The 16,532-nt window shown below is 42.6% G+C and overlaps 1 protein-coding gene across 1 annotated transcript in view; it reads right to left on the bottom strand.

The window, feature by feature from the left end:
* Nucleotides 1-16,221, bottom strand: part of ANO2 (anoctamin 2) — a 308,905-nt gene extending 292,684 nt beyond the window's left edge. Inside the window, exons 1-2 of the mRNA XM_030538784.1 lie at nucleotides 16,140-16,221; nucleotides 13,921-14,319 (exon numbers count right to left, since the gene is read on the bottom strand). Of these exons, the coding sequence (XP_030394644.1) occupies nucleotides 13,921-14,319; nucleotides 16,140-16,169 (429 nt within the window). The 5' untranslated portion in view covers nucleotides 16,170-16,221. The remainder of the gene's footprint in view (nucleotides 1-13,920; nucleotides 14,320-16,139) is intronic.
* Between the last annotated feature and the right edge of the window lie 311 nt (nucleotides 16,222-16,532).

Genomic DNA, 16,532 nt, shown 5'->3' on the forward strand with positions numbered 1-16,532 from the left:
AGTTTTATCGCGGGATTTGAAGGACAATGAGTTAGCTTTGCAGATGGTTATGGGAAATTCCTCCCAAATATGAGTGACAGCATAGGAAAAAACAATTTGTCCACTAAAAATTAGATGTGACAACCAATTCATTTCACAAAAGCTAGACAGCCAGCAGACAGTAACAACATCCGGTCAGTGCTAATCTGGGCTACGTCTGAAGCTAGTGACCTAGTTTTTAGGTGACTCTAATATTTAGACCAGCCATCTCAAACTCAATGTACCTTAGGGCCAGTGCCAGTCCTCAAATCCTCCCAGCAGGCCAGTAATGTAACTGAAGATGGTGTTCAAAAAGAAAACATTTTTTATTTAGAATGTCTTAGAAATAATAAAACTGTCATACAATGTTAATAAAACTGTCATACAATTCTTTGCCTGCCAGAGAGTTTTTAGTGTTCGCCAGACACCTAGTAACACCTCAGTTCTGTCAGTTCGTTGATGTTTGGCCTCAGTGATTGAGCTGTTGAAAGCTTCAGGATTCCAAATCCCTCAGCCCCACTCCCCAGCCTGGAGACCCCTCCTGCACCCCAAACCCTTCATCCCCAGCCCCACCCCAGAGCCCACACCCTCAGCTTGAGCTCTCACCACTTCCTCCACCCCAACTCCCTGCCCCAGCCCAGAGCCCCCTCCCACACCCTGAATCCCTCATTTTTGGCCCCACCCCTGAGCCCTCACCCCCTCCCACACCCCAACCCCCTGCCTCAGCCCAGTGAAAGTGAGTGAGGGTGGAGGAGTGCGAGCCACCAAGGGAAGGGGAATATAGTGAGTGTGGGGCAGGGCCTTGGGTAAGGGATGGTGCCTGGGGTGGGGCCTCAGGGAAGGGGCACAAAACCGAACACCCTAGCCCTGCAACTCGAAATTTGGCAACCCTAGTCCAACGTGGAAAGTTACTTTACCGGGGTGAAATTCTGGCCCTGTGGAACTCGATGGCAAAGCTCTCACTGACTTAGGTAGGGCCAGGATTTCTCCCTTGGCTTGGTGTCAGTGACTTCAGTGTGCTTGTGAATGGAGTTCGGATTCTAGTTGACCCATCAACTGTGGTTGTGTTATGAATCATCTGAAAATCCTTCTGAGCACAGGATGGAATTTCCCTTTAAGTAGTTAGTCATCCCATTGCTATTTCCCCATCAACTCCTATCCACTTCAGAAAGCCCTTCCCCACTTGTACAAATTTAGTTTGAATATAGCCATGTCCTATATTCAACCCCATACAAGTGACATACATAGTCAGAACATATTTAGATAATTAATAGTTCTGCAACTAGAGATGTTGGAACGTAAGAATCAAATATTTATACTGTGGGGACAGCAAGGGACCTCACGTATCACCACACTCTTTTGTTCTGAGTGCTGCTTTAAACACAAAGACATATATGGTCCCTGACCTCAAAAGCTACAGAAGATCTGATTCTCTCACCTTGACTCTCATTGGGTAGTACTTTACTCTGCACATAGTTCCATTGGTTTAGGTAAGGTGTTACTCAACATAAGCATGGACAGCAGAATCAGGCCCAAAGTTAGTTTCATTACTTTTTTAAAAACAAATGTAACCTTCTACTTTGTATGTTCCTGTAATTTCAATAAGTGTACATTTTACGGCAAATATAGCAGTAATACTGGGTACTTGGAGAGGGTTTCATATTTCCAAAGAGATTAAAGTGCCTTTCTTGGAAAAAACTTTTATAAACCATCTTCATAAAATAGAAGGAAATAGGTAATTATTCCAGCTCTTCCCTACTCTACATTAGTCTAATCATATCTATGTACTTTTAAATAGAGCTGGCTGAAATTCTCTCATTGCAATATTTTTTTTTAAAAAAATATGAAAAATGGTTTTGACCAAAATTTTCATTTTTGGTTTAAAAGTTTTCAGTTTATGAAAAAGTTAAAAAAAATGAAAATAATCTTTAAAATCTGGGGAAAAAATGGAACAAAACAAAAAAATCCCATCATTTTTTAAAAAAACCTCACATGAACATTATGGAAAATTTCCTGTGAAAAATAACTGGTAATTTTCAATCAATTTCTGAAGGACTGGCATGACCAACCACTTGGGAAGAGGTCCAATCACTGACACACACTGTACAGATATGCTGGAACCAACAGAACACAGGCTCACCAACCTCTTTGCAGTGTTGATCACACCTCAATAGAGAGTATTGTGTGGACTCACCGCCTCTCCCTTGGCCATCAAAAACTGCCCCATAACACTGACAGCAAGCACTTTGAAGGGGAGGCAATATTAGGAAATATATATATGGTGTTTTTTAAATGTGATTTACCAACTGCAATTAAGAAAGAGAAATGGCTCTGTACTTTTGGGAAGATGTTACTGGCAAATATACCACAGAAGACAGCTGTGAATCCAAGAAAATAACTGCTCCTGCTGTAGCTTTATGAGTTCTCAAAGGAGATGTGGTCGTGACTCTCAGCAGAGAGGTACCCAACAAGAGATAGAGTGGGTGAAGACAGACGAAGAAGCCCTGTGCTCTGAATAATGAGCAGGGAGGTTGCCTTGGCTATTGTTGCCTTCCCACTCCAAGGCAGACAAGAGATACCAGACACGGCCTTCCCTAAGTCTATGTCTCACATAGAGCTTGCAGACTTGCAAATAGGGAGTGCCACAGAGTCACAGAAAAGGACAATTTACTTTCCTCTCATAAAATCTGGTTGTATCACAGTCTATTTTCTTTAAATGGGTAAATGGTTTACTTTGAATTCACAAAACTGTTTTCTGAACGAGTTCCTTGAAACATCAACCTACAAGAATTCAGCCAAAACTACAATCTGCTCTGATCTATGTTGCAGCAACAAGGCTATCAGCAATGAAACATGAACTCATGTCTAGAGGCACTATGGGGCTCTGTACCACCTTGCTGGGGGTGGATTATACCACATTCTAGCCAAGGGGGTTTAAATATATGCCCTAGAATTTTGGAGCTATGGGAGGTCCTGTCAGGTGGACCTTGGGAGCACAGATAAGAACATAAGAATGGCTATATTGGGCGAGACCAATGGTCCATCTAGCCCAGTATTCTGTCTTCCAACAGTGGCCAATACCAGGTGCTTCAGAGGGAATGAACAGAACAGGCAATCATCAAATGATCCATCCCCTGTCATCCACTCCCAGCTCCAGAGGTGGAAAGTTATTTATACTTATCTTTGAAAAAGGTAATCCTTTAAAAGGTACCTACATTTGCTAAATGCTGTTGAGCAATGTCCATTTCATTTACAACTGACTGTAAGCTGATCCATTCTGTCAAAGTGCCAAGATGTATCTCAAATGCCCTCCCATTCTATTTGTATGATAACTCTGCCATATGTAAAAATGGTTGAATACTGTACCACCTTGCATTTGTGGTCATTAAAGCAGCAATGAAATTCTAGTTTAAGTTAACTACTGATGTTCTATGATAGGTGAAGTACAGGGTATTCATTTCTGAAGCATCCCAACGAGTTCATAATACTGGAGTGAACTGACAGAGGAAGGGGATGGGGTTTATTGACCCTTGTGGGGTTGAAGGTAGAACATTACTGGGCCGACAGCGCCCTGCCCAAAGCTGACCCTTGTGAATTTCTTATGCAGTGCTTATCCAGCACCAGTACATGTCAATTAGGGTTTGTTTGACTGACAGTGCTTGTAATCCTGCCAGTTAAGCATAAGGAAGCATGTAACCTGCTAATCTTCTTTTGGAGCTCACAGAGAAATGCCAAAGAATGGGGAGCTGGGATTCTGGCACAGACTGCTTGGAAACAGGATTTTACTATGCTTTTAACTACACATCACTTTTGAAGGAGGGAGGGGAAGATTACAAATCTACATAAAATTAATCAGTGATCAAGTGAGTATAGGACCTGGGCCTGTGTTAGTTGCCACACAATAGTGAAAAATATAAGCATACTAGTTCTACCTATTAATACACAAGTCTACACCACTGTATAACCATCTACCTTCATAACACAACACAACAGAGCAGTCATTCATAAAAATGGTCTTCTACTCCACCATCACATCAAACTATAAGAAAACAGAATTGTGACATGCTGTACACTGGGGCTATATGACTTCTGAAATCTTTACTATACGTTTAACAAACAATATACATCCAACAGCATAATTTCCATCAGAGAACAAAACAAGGGGGTACTACTAAGGGTGGGGGTATTCAAGTTTGGGAGAAGCAGAGTGGTAACGAGTGGGGGCAAGACTCCAAGGTCTTTGGGAACTGGCTGGAAATTCCTTACCTGGCAGGGGAGAGGTTAATTATACCTTAGTGGATATGGAGCTGGCGGATGATAGAAAGAGACCCTTTTCTCTACAGTGAAAGTGTTTAGCACTTAATATCAAGAAAATTGTCTGCATTTCAAATATTTAATGGAGGATGAAAGACTCTCTTCCTTATACTCCTCCATGCCTCCCTTGGGCTCTCTTCACCGTAGCCACCTGTGGCTAGCTATGTCCCCAGCACCCATCTCCATGCCCTCCCAGTGCTCTTTCCCTTCCCACATCTCATCACTCCCCTCTCCCCTTCACGCCTGTGCTCCTCTTGCTGCCCCCAAAGCAAGACCGCCATTCCAAGGAAGTTTCAAAAATGATGAGTGGAGTTTCTTAACCGCAGTTGGCAGCTATTATCCAGAAACAGTGACAATGCCAAGTCATTTGGGAAGAAGGACTTAATAATATTAGGGGTTATACTGCTCTGTTTTAATGCAAAGAGTCTAGAATAAAAAAAAGAAGAGGCCGAACTCAACAGCTGGCTATTAAGAGTGAGACTTGGTGGACATTACTGAAACATGGTGGGCCGTGGAGCAAGAGCAGGCCACATCTGTGGAAGGATAAGGCATGCTGTAGCAAAGGCCAAAGTTAGCAAAGGGAGAAGTTAGGGGAACTCTTCAACAGGGAAAGTAAGTGCCATTGTCACCATCATTTTTATTTTGCCCAGGTGAATGCTAGGCATTTTACATAACAAAAAGAAAACCAGTCTCTGCCTTAAAATGTTTAAAATGTAAATGTAGATGGAACATGCAGAGTGGAATTAGAGGGAGTGAGGGAGGACATGGAACACTTTATCCAAGCAGCAGCTAGTAACAGGGATAAACAGAGATAGGGTCCAGAGTGACCTAGACAAATTGGAGGATTGGGCCAAAGGACAATTGCAGAGTCCTGCACGTAGGACAAAAGAATCCCATACACTGCTACAGGCTGGGGACCAACTGGCTAAGCATCAGTTCTGCAAAAAAGGACCTGGGGATTACAGTGGTTGAGAAGCTGGATAAGAGGCAGCAGCGTGTCCTTGTTGCCAAGAAGGCCAACAGCATATTGGGCTGTATTAGTAGGAGCATTGCCAGCAGATCAAGGGAACTGATTATTCCCCTTTATTCAGCACTGGTGAGGCCACATCTGGAGTATTGCATCCAGTTTTGGGCCCCGACTACAAAAAAGGATTTGAACAAATTGGAGAGAATCCAGCAGAGGGCAACAAAAATGATTAGGGGGCTGAGGCACATGATTTATGAGGAGAGGCTGAGGGAAATGGGCTTGTTTAGTCTGCAGAAGAGAAGAGTGAGAGGAGATTTGATAGCAGCTTTCAACTACCTGAAGGGGGGGTTCCAAAGAGGATGGAGTGAGGTTGTTCTCAGTGGTGGCAGATGACAGAACAAGGAGCAATGGTCTCAAGTTGAAGTGGGGGAGGTCTATGTTGGATATTAGGAAACACTATTTCCCTAAGAGGGTGGTGAAGCACTGGAATGGGTTACCTAGGGAGCAGATGGAATCTCCATCCATAGAAGTTTTTAAGGACGGGCTTGACAAAGCCCTGGCTGGGATGATTTAGTTGGGGTTGGTCCTGTCTTGAGCAGGGTTGCACTAGATGGTCTCCTGTGGTCTCTTCCAACCCTAATCTTCTATGATTCTATGGATTCACTGATTTACTGAAGAAAAAAGAAAAAAAACCACCTCTCTTACTGATAATGGGAATAAGTGGCTAGAGATCCCGGTTTATTGGCACTGCCCTCATTTGGTGGTTTTCTGGATGATTATATTGAAATGAGGATTCTGTCCTGTTCTCAGTATAACTGCTCCACTGGACATGTCACAACCAACCCCTATACACTCTTGTCCCATTTACTGTGGCAGCTCCCTGCACACTCTCCTCAAAGCATACTCAACCCCCGATGTTTCGGACCTTGGTCCAGATGCATCTGCCTGTCATCCACTACCTCACTGGATTTCCAAGAAAGTTACAGAAATAGGGGCCATGCATGATTACATCCTTTTCAGCATTGCACATTGTGTGCCCAGAATTTATGAAGAAGGTAGGTGGGATTGTCATAAACAGATAGCTAAGGGTTAATGTCTCTTACACCTGGAAAGAAGTACCTGAAACACCTGACCAGAGGACCAATCAGGAAACCAGACTTTTTCAGTTCCGGGTGGAGGGAAGTTTGTGTGCGAGTCCTTTGTTCTTGGGTCTTCTGCCTGTCCCTCTCGGCTATGGGAAGGATTTTTCTATTTCCTGCTTTCTGATCTTCTGTTTCCAAGTTGTAAGTACAAATATAGTAAGGCAGTAAGGTTTCTATTGTTTTCTTTTGTATTTACCTGGGTATAGTTGCTGGAATGTTTTGAATTGTATTCTTTTTGAATAAGGCTGTTTATTCATATTTCTTTTAAGCAATTGACCCTGTATTTGTCACCTTGATACAGAGACCATTTTTATGTATTTTTCCTTTCTTTTTACATAAAGCTCTCTTTTTAAGACCTGTTGGAGTATTTCTTTAGTGGGGAACTCCAGGGAATTGAGTCTGTGCTCACCAGGGAATTGGTGGGAGGAAGAAGTCAGGGGGAAATCTGTGTGTGTTAGATTTACTAGCCTGACTTTGCATTCCCTCTGGGTGAGGGGGGAAGAGAGATTAGCTCTCGGTACTTCTGTTTTCCAAGGCTGGAAACGGGGGAGGGTGGAATCCCTCTGTTTAGATTCATGGAGCTTGCTTCTGTGTCTCTCTCCAGGAACACCTGGAGGGGGGAAGGGAAAAGGTTTATTTCCCTTTGTTGTGAGACTCAAGGGATTTGGGTCTTGAGGTCCCCAGGGAAGGTTTGGGGGGACCAGAGTGCCCCAAAACACTAATTTTTTGGGTGGTGGCAGCTTTACCAGGTCCAAGCTGGTAACTAAGCTTGGAGGTTTTCATGCTAACCCCCATATTTTGGACGCTAAGGTCCAAATCTGGGACTAGGTTATGATAGGGATATCTGGGTCCAAAGTCAGCATTAGTGAGAAGACATTCTGTGGATTACTGAGAGTAAAAAAGAGATGCTGCATAGCTAACATGAGAGGCAACAGGAAGAACAACCATGAATCCCAATAATCAAATGTCCCTTCAGACAGTCTCCCTCTCCAAGCCTGCAAAATATCCTCCACCTCCTAAGCCATTCTCTCCTACTCCACACAATGACATGTCTTTCCATCAAATGACTCCTTCCCACCCCTTCAGTGACCTGCTCCACCCACTCCACCCCTCATATTAACATGTGCCCTCACCCACAAACATGATTCCATGACCTTCCTCACATTGGAGACAGTTTGCACCCAAAGGTTCCTAAAAGAGAACTAGGCATTCTGATTATGCCTGTTCTCTACAGGTGGGGCTCTCTATAGTCTGGGTTCTTTATCATAAAACAATTCCTAAATTAATGTAGTGTCTCAAAGCTGGTTCATTATTTAAATTGCCAGCTTATCGGATATCTGCCTTATCCACTTATTTATCATTAGACACAAAATAAACGTGAAAGCCATATTAAGATGCCAAGCTTAAACATGGGAAGAATATTTGTTTTCTGGATGAGGGCGTGCATTTGAATAGAAAACATTTTATATTGCAGCCTCTAGAAGAAGAATATTGTGGAACGAAAATAAAGTGAAACTTGATTTTAAAAGGCACATTACATTCTCCCCTGGTCTAGCAGTGAAACTCCTGGCATTTAAAGTCATTTAGCCCACAAAAACAAATCACTGTATGAACTCTAGTCAGCTGTGAGGTGAGTGGACCAACTAGTCAGCTGTTCAAGATACTGAGATAGGTTCATGTAAGTTAATGATGCTCAGGGTAATTACAAAGACAGGGTTAACAGACGTCTTAGATTAAGCTACTTTTCAGCTCAAAGTGCATACTGCATATTTCCCATGTCCAGACCATATGCCATTAAAAAGGCATAAGGTGACCGAAGAGCTGCAAGCCTCAGTAGATGTATCCTAGGGTAGTGGTGGTACATAGAGGTCTTCCAGGTGGTACATCAACTCATCTAGATATTTGCCTAGTTTTACAACAGGCTACATAAAAAGCACTAGCGAAGTCAGCACAAACTAAAATTTCATACAATGACCTGTTTATACTGCTGTATATGCTATACACTGAAATGAAAGTACAACAGTTATATTGTAATCGATTAATCTTACAATTATATGGTAAAAATGAGAATGTAAGCAATTTTTCAGTAAGTATGCTGTGACACTTTTGTATTTCTATGTCTGATTTTGTAAGCAAGTAGTTTTTAAGTGAGGTGAAACTTGTGGGTACGCAAGACAAATCAGACTCCTGAAATCGATACAGTAGTCTGGAAAGGTTGAGAGCCACTGTCCTAGGGCACTGATACAATGTCCTTTCTTTATTGATAATGGCCTGACCACCTAAATCCTTGTTTTATTGTCCAGAATGCAGAAAGCTAGGGGTGTGGGGTGGCTGCAGATCACCATTCTACTGTGGAATCTGGCTCTAAAACCACTGTATCCAGCCTCAGGAGGACAACCCCAGTGCCAAGATGATCATCATTAATATTGAGCCATCACAGGGGCTCTTATGCTATTTGCCTCCTCTACTGCTAGCATTTCAGAGAAAAACTGGTGTTGCTGAAGGAGAGAGTCCTCAGCCAGGATGCCACATAACCCATGCCAATCTGTAATTGCGTTTTTTCCCCCCTTGGCACCTTGCAATAGACGTAAGTTAGAGGATCATGAGCACTGCTCGGAGTCAAAAGTGGGACCAATCATGCACAGTAGCTGTATCAAGGGAGTTAAAAGGTGTGTTTTAAGCCATCTTTGCAGATAGTGCTCTGAGCTGTAGATCAACCACACCCAGCATCTGGCTCAGAGCATCTGAAGAAGCAGGGATCAGGGAAGCTGTATATATATTTGTAACACTATCAGAAAAGGATCCCATCAACCAGATAGAAGTGAAGAAAGGGGGAAAAAAACTAAAACCCAACTACAGACCACATAAACCAGCAGAAATATGCCAGAGAGAAGAATCCTTGCATTAGACCCCGAGAGGAGAGAGAATATATGGATTAATAGGTCTCTTCCATCTTAGATTTCTCTTGATTTTATGGCACTCACACATCTTTGCATAATACTGAAATAAACTTTGTAAAAGAGAGTTTGCTTTGCTTTGAAATCTATGGATAGAAAGCACTGAGTATTATTACTCAATATATTATTCAAAACTGTTCATAGATTTTAAGAGAGGAAGGGACCACAGCAATAATCTAGTCTGACCTCTGGTATAACACAGGTCATAGAACTTCCCCAAAATAATTCCTAGAGCAGATCTTTCAGAAAAATACCCAGTCTTGATTTAAAAATTGTTAAGTGATAAAGAATGCACCATGACTCTTGGTAAGTTGTTTCAATGGCTATTTACACTCACTGTTAAAAATGTTCACTTTTTTTCCAGTCTAAATTTCTCTAGCTTCAACTTCCAACCATTGGATTGCGTTAGATTGACACACCCATTATGAAATGTGTTTTCCTTGTAGATACTTACAGACTGTAATCTGGTCACCCTTAAACCTTCTCTTTGTTAGGCTGAATAGTTTGAGCTCATTGAGTCTATCACTAGAAGTTATGTTTTCTAATCTTTTACTCATTAACGTGGCTCTTCTCTGAATCCTCTCCAATTTATCAACATCCTTCTTGAATTGTGGACACCAGAACTGGCCACAGTATTCCAGCAGCAGTTGCACCAGTCTCAAATAAAGAGGTAAAATAACTTCTCTGCTCCTACTCAAGATTTCCCTGTTTATGTAACCAAGGATCACATAGCCCATTTGGCCACAGCATCACACTGGGAACTCATATTCAGCAGATTATCCACCACAACATAAATTCCACCTAAGCTGCACAGCTGTGCAGCAGGCTATCAAGGGCCATGCAGGCAAGGAGGGGCACCCCTCCTACATCGCCAGCCCAGCCTGGCCAGAGCTGCCGCAGGCAGGCAGAGGCATCTCTCCACCAGCCCCAGGCTGATGCAGCGAGAGAGGGCTGGGGGGGGAAAAGTCCTCTCTCCCCGCCACAGCCTGGGGCAGCCTGCATCCCAAACTCCTCATCCCTGGCCCTACCCCAGAGCCCGCACCCCCAGCCAGAGCCCTCACCTTCCTGCACCCCAACCCTCTGCTCCCTCCCTGAGCCCCCATTCTGCACCCTGAACCCGTCATCCCTGGCCCCACCCCAGAGCCCTCACCCAACGTACCCCAACCCTCAGCCCCAGCCCTGAGACCCCTCCCACACTCTGAACCCCTTGGCCACACCCCCACCACACATCACCTCCATACTGGTGCACACAACAAAATTCATTCCACATATGCATGTAAAAAATTAGAGGGAACATTGACCACAACCCACAAACCTTTTTCCAGAGTCCCCCATCATGTAAGTATGGCCTACACTGTTTGTTGCTAGATGTATACATTTATATTTAGCTATATTAAAATGCATACGGTTTGCCTGCACCCAGTTTACCAAGTGACCCAGATCACTGTATATCAGTGATCTGCCCTCTTCAATATTTACCACTCTCCCAGTTTTTATGTCATTTGCAAACTTTATCAGTGATGATTTTATATCTTCTTCCACATCATTAATAAACATGCTAAAAAGCTTAGGACCAAGAACAGATCCCTGTGGGACCCCATTAAATCACACTCGATTGATGATGATTCTCTGTTTACAATTACATTTTGAGCCCTGTCAGTTAGCCAGTTTTTAATCCACTTAGTGTGTCATGTTAATTTTTTATTTTTTTAATCAAATTGTCACGTTGCACCAAGTCAAATACCTTACAGAAATCCAAGTATAAAAAAATCAACATTGTTACCTTTATCAACCAAACTTGTAATCTCATCAAAAAAAGATATCAAGTTAGACAGAATCTATTACCCATAAATCCATGTTGATTGGATTAGTCATATTACTCTCCTTTAATTCTTTATTAATCAAGTCTCATATCAGCCACTTCCTTATCTTGCCAAGGATCAATGTCAGATTGACAGGCCTATAATTATTTGGGCCATCCTGTTTGCCCTTTTTAGATATTGGTGGTCTGGTGCCACTTTGAGCTGGTGTGTCCTGATCTGTGGAGAGCTTATTTCTGATGATGAGCTTGGAGAGGTTGGGGGTTTTGAACGGGCCACCCAAATACCCTAAGAACCTGTTTCAATACAGAAATACCCCTCCTTCAACCACACACCTCTAGTTGTCACCTATCACCCACAATGGAACCCATATGGGATATCACCAAACAACTATAACCCATACTCGATGAAGACACCATCCTAAAAGAAATCTTTCCTGGACTCTCTCTTCTGGCCTTCAGACAAGCCTCAACCTCTCCAAGCTTATAATCAAAAGCAAGCTCCCCACAGACCTGAACACACCGATTCAAAGCAGTACCAGACCCTGTCAAAACAGATGCAAAACTTGCAGATATATCTCCACTGTTAGAATGATCAATAGCCCCCCAACACCTTTCAAGATTCATTGGTCCTCCACATGCCTATCAGAACATGTGGTGTACCTCATCCCATTCACTAAAAGGTCCAGTAGCAACTGTGTCCAGGGTGAAACCAGACAATCACTACTTTCTCAAATGAACTCACTCACAGAGTAAATGATAAAAAACAAAAACACTGTATCACCTGTGATCCCTCTATGTCTGACCTATCCATCCTTATCCTCAAAGGAAACCTGAACAACAACAACAAACTTTCAAAAGACCAGCCTGGGAGCTTAAATTCATAACCTTGCTAGACACTAAAAATCATGGAGAGAATAGAGACACTGGATTTATGCCTCATTATAACAAACAGCCCCCCCACACACACACCCAGCTTCCCCTCGCCCCTTTCCTCCTTATGACTAGAAGGGTGTTACCAGGCCAATTCACCTTGAACGAAACCTTGAAACACGTTAATTATTTATGTTAAACAATCGGTTCAAACCTAGTATTTAGCAGTGACACTTTGAGTTAGTTTCCCAGACCTGAAGAAGAGCTCTCTGTGTAAGTTTGAAAGCTTGTGTCTCTCACCAACAGAAGTTGGTTCCAATACAAGATATTACCTCACCTACCTTGTGTCTCTAATATGTAAGTTAAGGTAGCTTTGAGAAAGTTATACTCAAAAGAATCTTTCTAATCAAATATGAATAGACTCCATACCACCAAATCCAGAAAAAGAAGAGAAACAAACAAACAAACAAAAAAGCGCACAGTCCACAGGAGGCATAACATCACCTTGCATTCCATGTAATTCCTTAAGAAGATAATTAGATTTTAAAAGGACTGAATTAAAATAAAAATGGAAATCACTTATAATACTTAGTGGTGAATTAGTTTTAAGGAGAATAAATGCAATGCACTGCAAAAGTAATGGGTATCTAGACACCAAATATTTTCACTCTGAAAAGAAAACAAGGCTTAAGTACCACAATCAGAGTCCCCCCCTCCGATTAAATGGCAAAATAATTCATTTAGTAAAATTTCAATACATGTTTCTGGTCAATAACACTTTAAATATAAACAACGATCAAATAAATCAGCTCCAATCAACACAATTCTAGAAAAAGCATAACCAGCCTCTTTTCCATATTTTGAGCATGTGCGTCTTCTGAAAGATATTTAACAAGCCCCTCCTTGGCTGGTCAGTGGGATGTGAACCAAGGATCTTTAGTACTAAAGCACAGAGCTAAAAGATAAATTCCATTAGCTTGCACAGAAGTAGTCTGTTATCTTTATATAGACTAGACACTAGACATGGACACAACGTATACTCTATCTCTAGTGAATCTGACACATTTCAAACAATGAAAGTAGAGACGTCAGAGGGCAATTTCCATGAGTTAATTAGAAGTCAAAATATGCCACAGGGCCTGATTTTCCTCATTTACACCAGCGTAAGGGTATGTCTACACAGGAGTTGGGTGGTGTGAGTCCCAGCTCAGGTAGATGTGCTTGGCACAACAGCCAGCGACTCAGGATTGCTGCCCTAGTACCTACCTAGGGAGTCAGGCAGGAGTGCACTCAGGCAGCTAGCCAATTGCTGCCATGGCCAGGCTGCTACTTTTAGCATGTTAGCTCAGGCAGGCTGAGAATCAAACCTCTCAGCTATTGTGTAGAGATATCCCTAGTCAGGAGCAATGTCAATGGAATCACACTGGTTTGACGCGAATGAAAAGATGTTCATTCAGTGGGCTTCAAATCAGGCCTTACAGGAGAGGACAATCAAGCTTATAATCTGCATTTGAAGAGAGGGCTGTCCTTTATTTTCATCTCCCGTAAGGATAATGTTTCTGTAACATGAACAATTAGCTTATGTTCCTATAAACTTGAAGCCTTTGCCTGCACTAAATTATAAAGGTTTGTGCTGCATTGAGTTTTTGCTCAGTAATGACATTTGGTGAAAAAACAAAAAACAAAAACAAAACAAAAACAGAATCCAGGCTATTCAGTGTCCTGAGCTATTAATCTGCATTTCTTCTCCCCACATACTCATTTTCAGTACTGAGCCAAGACAACCCTTTGCTGATGGGAAGCCCAGTGCCATGCTCCTGGTCCTCTTACCTCAATGTCTTTTTCTAACTCCAGTCCGGCTTCCACCAGGTTGCGCTCATATTCTTCCCTCTGCTCCCGTTTCTCCTCCTCGAGGGCATCGAGTGGGCTCATCTCGATCATCTGAGCCTCTGGCTGCCCACGTTGCTGCTGGGGTCCATTCTGGCCCTGGTTTTGCTGTTGCTCAGAGTGGCTTTTCCCCATTTCCCCATTAGAAATAATGGCCAAGGGGGAAGGTCTGTGCAAGTGACCTAGGGAGCCAATGCTTCGCTGGTGCTGAGAGGCACGTTTTCGGTAGTGATAGGCTAAGACATAGTCCACTTTCCTCTTGCTGTCCCTGAAATGCTTCCCAGCTGGGGATGTCCCACCTCTGGCCCCCACTTGGGTTCCATCCAGGTAATTGTTAATTTTCTGAAAGAGAAATAGACAAGTCTCAGGGAGACAAACCCAAAGACCAAGTAAGCAGCAGGGCTCAGGGCCTCACTCTTGTACAGGTACATGAGAGCCTTAGCTAAGTAAATGATGGGGATTAACTGTAGATACAGGAAAGGAGCAATATTGAAATAAGAGCTCAGATTCAGTAATGTAGAGCATCTCCTCTGTCTGCAAACCCAGCAATTTCCCATCTGCAATTGTTTCCAAAAGGCAATAGAAACCTACATACTTACCACCTTCTCACTCACACATACTGAGAAAACACATTGACACCATACCTTAGGGTTTTGTACTCACACCTTATACTCATATGTATCAGTGCTTAAGTGATGAATGCAATAGGAAAGTAGGGGTCAGATTATGGATTGGGGGAATGTTGTGGAGCAAGACTGCTCAGGGGGAACAGGGAGCAATTTGTACTATGCATGGACAAAGCGCAGTAATCAGAGGTCTGACCTGGGACATGGAGTTCAGCTCTTTATGGTGCCAGGAGGCGAAGCAGGACTGGACTGGGCTGGGCACAGGGGATATGGGAGACAAAAGGACAATGGAATGGAGGTTAGAGAGAATGCCACCTCTCACATGGACTGCTCTAAATGATGAATAATATCAGTATTGACAAACAGTATAATTAACTTGGGGATGAGATTGGTAGACTGGTATGACCCACTAACATATAGCATAAAAAGAAAGGAAATACAAAGTTAAACTATTCAACACCTTGTCTACCACATCAGTTCCGCTTCTCCACCTCAGCTACTTCCTTTCCAGAGCTCACATATCTCCACCCTAAACAAACAGCAACCACGTAGCCTCAGCTCTAACCACAGCCAAAGTACATCAATGCGGATTCCAATTCTGTAATTTCTGTATTAAAATCTAATCCCAAATTTAGAACAGTCACTCAACATAGGTCACCCATTCACATACATTTTCCTAAGATATATAGAAAACCTTCTTTCATTGCCACCATTTGCAACTAACTTCACGCCCGGCTTACATACACTCCAATACAGAACTAGGTACAATGTAGTTTATAAAAGCTATGCCAGCACTAACGGAAATATATGATCTGATAAACAAATAACGTGGCCAGATTTAAGTTTACATGTTGGTTGTTTGGGATTGGGGTCAAGATACGTGGATTGTGGAGGGAGGTATCTGAGAGTGGGAATAGGAACTGATGAGTGTAGTGTAGATAAGGCATTGAATGGTTTAACTTTGTATTTCCTTTCTTTTTATGGCGTTTGTTGGTGATTCACCCAGTCTAGCACTCTCTTCTCAAAGTTAGACAGTGTAAACAGGGTAACTATTCCATATTTTTTTATATTATATATGAAAAAATAAATAAAATGGTCTTAGTAGGCTCTGCCATCTAGTAACCTTAACTCAAAAGTTAATGACGTTTTTGTATAGGACTTTCAGAGGTTTTTAATGTGCATCAACACTGATAGTTATCCATATGGATAACTATGCAGATTGATATGAATTTTATCCTGACATCTCCCATGTTCACCTCTCCCTCAGCTAAGCTTTGCCTCCTGGCTTCACACAAAACTGCTATCAACCTCCATATGCTTTTATAGATTCCTGGTCCCTCTGCATACAACCCCTCCATGCACAGATCAGACTGCCTCAAGGCTTCCCACTTTGCACACCATACACATGCTACACATCACATTATACATATATTCTTTACACCTAGATTTACACACATACATTAAAAATACTTTGGAGACAGCATTTTATAACATGTTCCTATTCTATGGTCTGAATCCTTTTCACGTTGTACTCACGGGCAGTCCCTGCGGACTCTCTGGATCCATCTCTGCCACAATGAAAATGCCAAAGCTCAGATTACCAGCCTCCCTTCCAGAGAATTTCATGCAATACACTCCACAGGTAATGTCGTCACCATCCCCTGGTTGCTGGCACCGACAGCAATCCAGGGAAATCCATTAGCTGGTGGTAGAGAAGATAATCTTCAAGTATTATCCCCCTCTTCCTCTTCATACGTGGGTGTGTGTAGTAATAAGAGATGCACACAGAGGCCAGAAGGAAAGGGAATGAGGAAGGGTTGGGCAGATGAGTTGCTGAGGGTGTTTTCCTGTTTATCATCTGTAGGTACCCAGGTGCCTCATCCCAGCAGCTGCCACCTGAGAGGTCACCATAGCAACATCAAAGGGATG

The sequence above is a fragment of the Gopherus evgoodei genome, chromosome 1, assembly GCF_007399415.2.
Source record: "Gopherus evgoodei ecotype Sinaloan lineage chromosome 1, rGopEvg1_v1.p, whole genome shotgun sequence".
Taxonomy (NCBI): Eukaryota; Metazoa; Chordata; order Testudines; family Testudinidae; genus Gopherus; species Gopherus evgoodei.